Consider the following 2,331-nt stretch of genomic DNA (forward strand, 5'->3'; position numbering starts at 1 on the left):
AGATTCGGTCAAGCCATCACCTATGTGCTTTGGAATGTTTGGAAGGAGCGGAATAGACGAACGTTTAACGATGCTTCACCCACTGTGCTTGATGTGGCCTATCTGGTCATGGAGGATTTGAACCAATTGCGGTTGACTTGGGCGACGGTTTGGTAGTCCCCCTCCCCCCCCCCCCCCCTTCCCCCCCCCCCCCCCCTTTGGGAATGCATTTGATTTGGCAAGTATTCTAGCATGGAAGTAACTCTTGCACATTGTTTCTCTTTTCCCTTCTATATGAAATGGGCAGAACACCTGCCTTTACCGTAAAAAAAAGTGATTTCTTAATAGTATCCCTTCTTCCACGGCAGCATTTCCCCTCCATCGATATCTGATTCTTGTTCCTCTTCCTCCTGCTCATAAAACTGTTCCGTTCACTCCAGAGGACGTTCTATACAACTGTTCCGTGAACAGGCAACAGCACGGACGGAAAACAGTCAACAGCTGCCCTATAATAGAGACAGACACGGACACACACCCGCCCACAGCTAGCCTCACCAATAGCTTCACTATCCATGGCTGCTTCACCGCCGCTCCGTCACGTGGCCATGCTCCCCTTCATGGCGAAAGGCCACGCCATGCCGCTCCTCCACCTCGCGCATCTCCTTCTTGGCCGCCGCCTCGCCTCGGCCGTCACCTTCTTCACCACCCCGCGCAACGCGCCCTTCATCCGCGCTGGCCTCGCTGGTGCCGGCGCCGGCGCCGCGGTCGTCGAGCTTCCGTTCCCATCCGAGCAGGACGCCCCGCAGAGCACGGACGAGCTCCCATCGTCGACCAGTCTCGTCGACTTCGTCACCGCGGTGGCGGCGCTCCAGCCGGCGTTCGCGGACGCACTCGCCAAGATCGAGCCCAGGCCGGACCTGCTCGTCCATGACGGCTTCCTCCGGTGGGCCAAGGACATCGCCGACGAGCTCGGCATGCCGCGGCTTGTCACCCTCGGCTTCGGCGGCTTCGCCACGTACGTCAGCCGGGCAGTCACGACACACAGGCCGCACGCACGCGTGAGCTCGCCGTCCGAGCGGTTCCCGGTCCACGGTGTGCCGGACCTCCGCCTCACGAAGGCCGACCTCAACCCGCCGTTCGACGACCCGGAGCCTTCCGGCCCGCACTGGGACTTAATTTGCAAGAACCGCATCAGCATGTACTCCAGCCGGGGCATCATCGTCAATTCCTTCCACGAGCTGGAGTCGATCTACATCGACCTGTGGAACCGGGAGTTCGACGTCAAGATGTGGCCCATCGGACCGCTCTGTCTTGCGGCCTCCGAACCGGCAGTCCAGACCAAGGACGACCATGAGATCTCAGAGTGGCTGGACTCGAGGCTTGCCATGGGTCGGCCGGTTCTCTACGTCGCGTTCGGCTCGCAGGCCGAGCTGAGCCGGGCACAGCTGGAAGAGATCGCCGTCGGGTTGGACAGCTCCGGTGTGGACTTCCTATGGGTGGTCCGGTCCAAATGGCTCAATCCAGATGACCGGTTTAATCAGAGGTTCGGAGACAGGGGCAAGGTGGTGGAAGGTTTCATTAACCAGCTCGGAGTTCTGGGTCACAAATCAGTGAAAGGATTTTTCACCCACTGCGGATGGAACTCGGTGCTGGAGAGCATCACCATGGGCGTGCCAATACTGGCGTTCCCAATGGCGGCCGAGCAGAAGCTCAATGCCAAATTCGTCGTGGACGTGATCCATGTGGGGCTCCGAGTTCGGCCGAAGGAAGACGCCAGCAAGGGAGGTAGTGGGTTGGTTATGGGTGGAGACGTGCAGGCGTTGGCAAGGGAACTGATCTTGGGAGAGGAAGGGAAACGCGCCGCTGCTAGAGCTGGTGAGCTCTCCATGTCTTCTAGAAAGACCATGGACATAGGTGGGTCCTCGTTTGAAAACTTGGCGCGGATGGTTCAGGAGGTCAGTGAGACCCATGCCAATAATGGTGAGTAAATATAATCGTTGCTATGTGGTTGATGCCGGCTAGTCGTGCAGGCTTAGTATGAAACTCATAATTGAGGTCGATGTTTGTTTGGAGCTTTGTACTCATAGACGCCGGCGTGCCGGCCCAAATTTGAACCGGTCGGCCATGCAACGTCCGGTCTCCTATTTCCACCCGTCTGATCCCGTCGTCCCATCATAGCAGGTCGTTTTCTTCCCCCATCTTAGATCACGCGACAGTGGGTCGTTTTCCTCCCCTCCACGTCTCAAATCCAGCCACCAGACACGCATGGGGTCGTGGCTGCACCCACCCCACGCTGATAATAGCTTGCCGCCCTGGTCGCCGGCCTCGCCGTTGTCGTCTCATGTCTTTCTC

General features: G+C 58.5%; 1 protein-coding gene across 1 annotated transcript; it reads left to right on the forward strand.

Annotated features, from left to right (window-relative positions):
* Nucleotides 1-341: 341 nt before the first annotated feature.
* Nucleotides 342-2,109, forward strand: LOC125527825 (UDP-glycosyltransferase 90A1). Its single transcript, XM_048692334.2, has one exon. The coding sequence runs from the start codon at nucleotides 552-554 to the stop codon at nucleotides 1,965-1,967; it is 1,416 nt and encodes a 471-aa protein (XP_048548291.2). The 5' UTR covers nucleotides 342-551; the 3' UTR covers nucleotides 1,968-2,109.
* The last annotated feature ends 222 nt before the right edge of the window (nucleotides 2,110-2,331 follow it).

The sequence above is a fragment of the Triticum urartu genome, chromosome 7A (genome assembly GCF_056163025.1).
Source record: "Triticum urartu cultivar PI428250 chromosome 7A, HENAU_Tu73, whole genome shotgun sequence".
Classification (NCBI taxonomy): domain Eukaryota; kingdom Viridiplantae; phylum Streptophyta; class Magnoliopsida; order Poales; family Poaceae; genus Triticum; species Triticum urartu.

Coding starts and splice junctions, on each gene's coding strand:
- LOC125527825 (XM_048692334.2), top strand. CDS start 552: ATGGCTGCTTCACCGCCGCTCCGTCACGTGGCCATGCTCCCCTTCATG.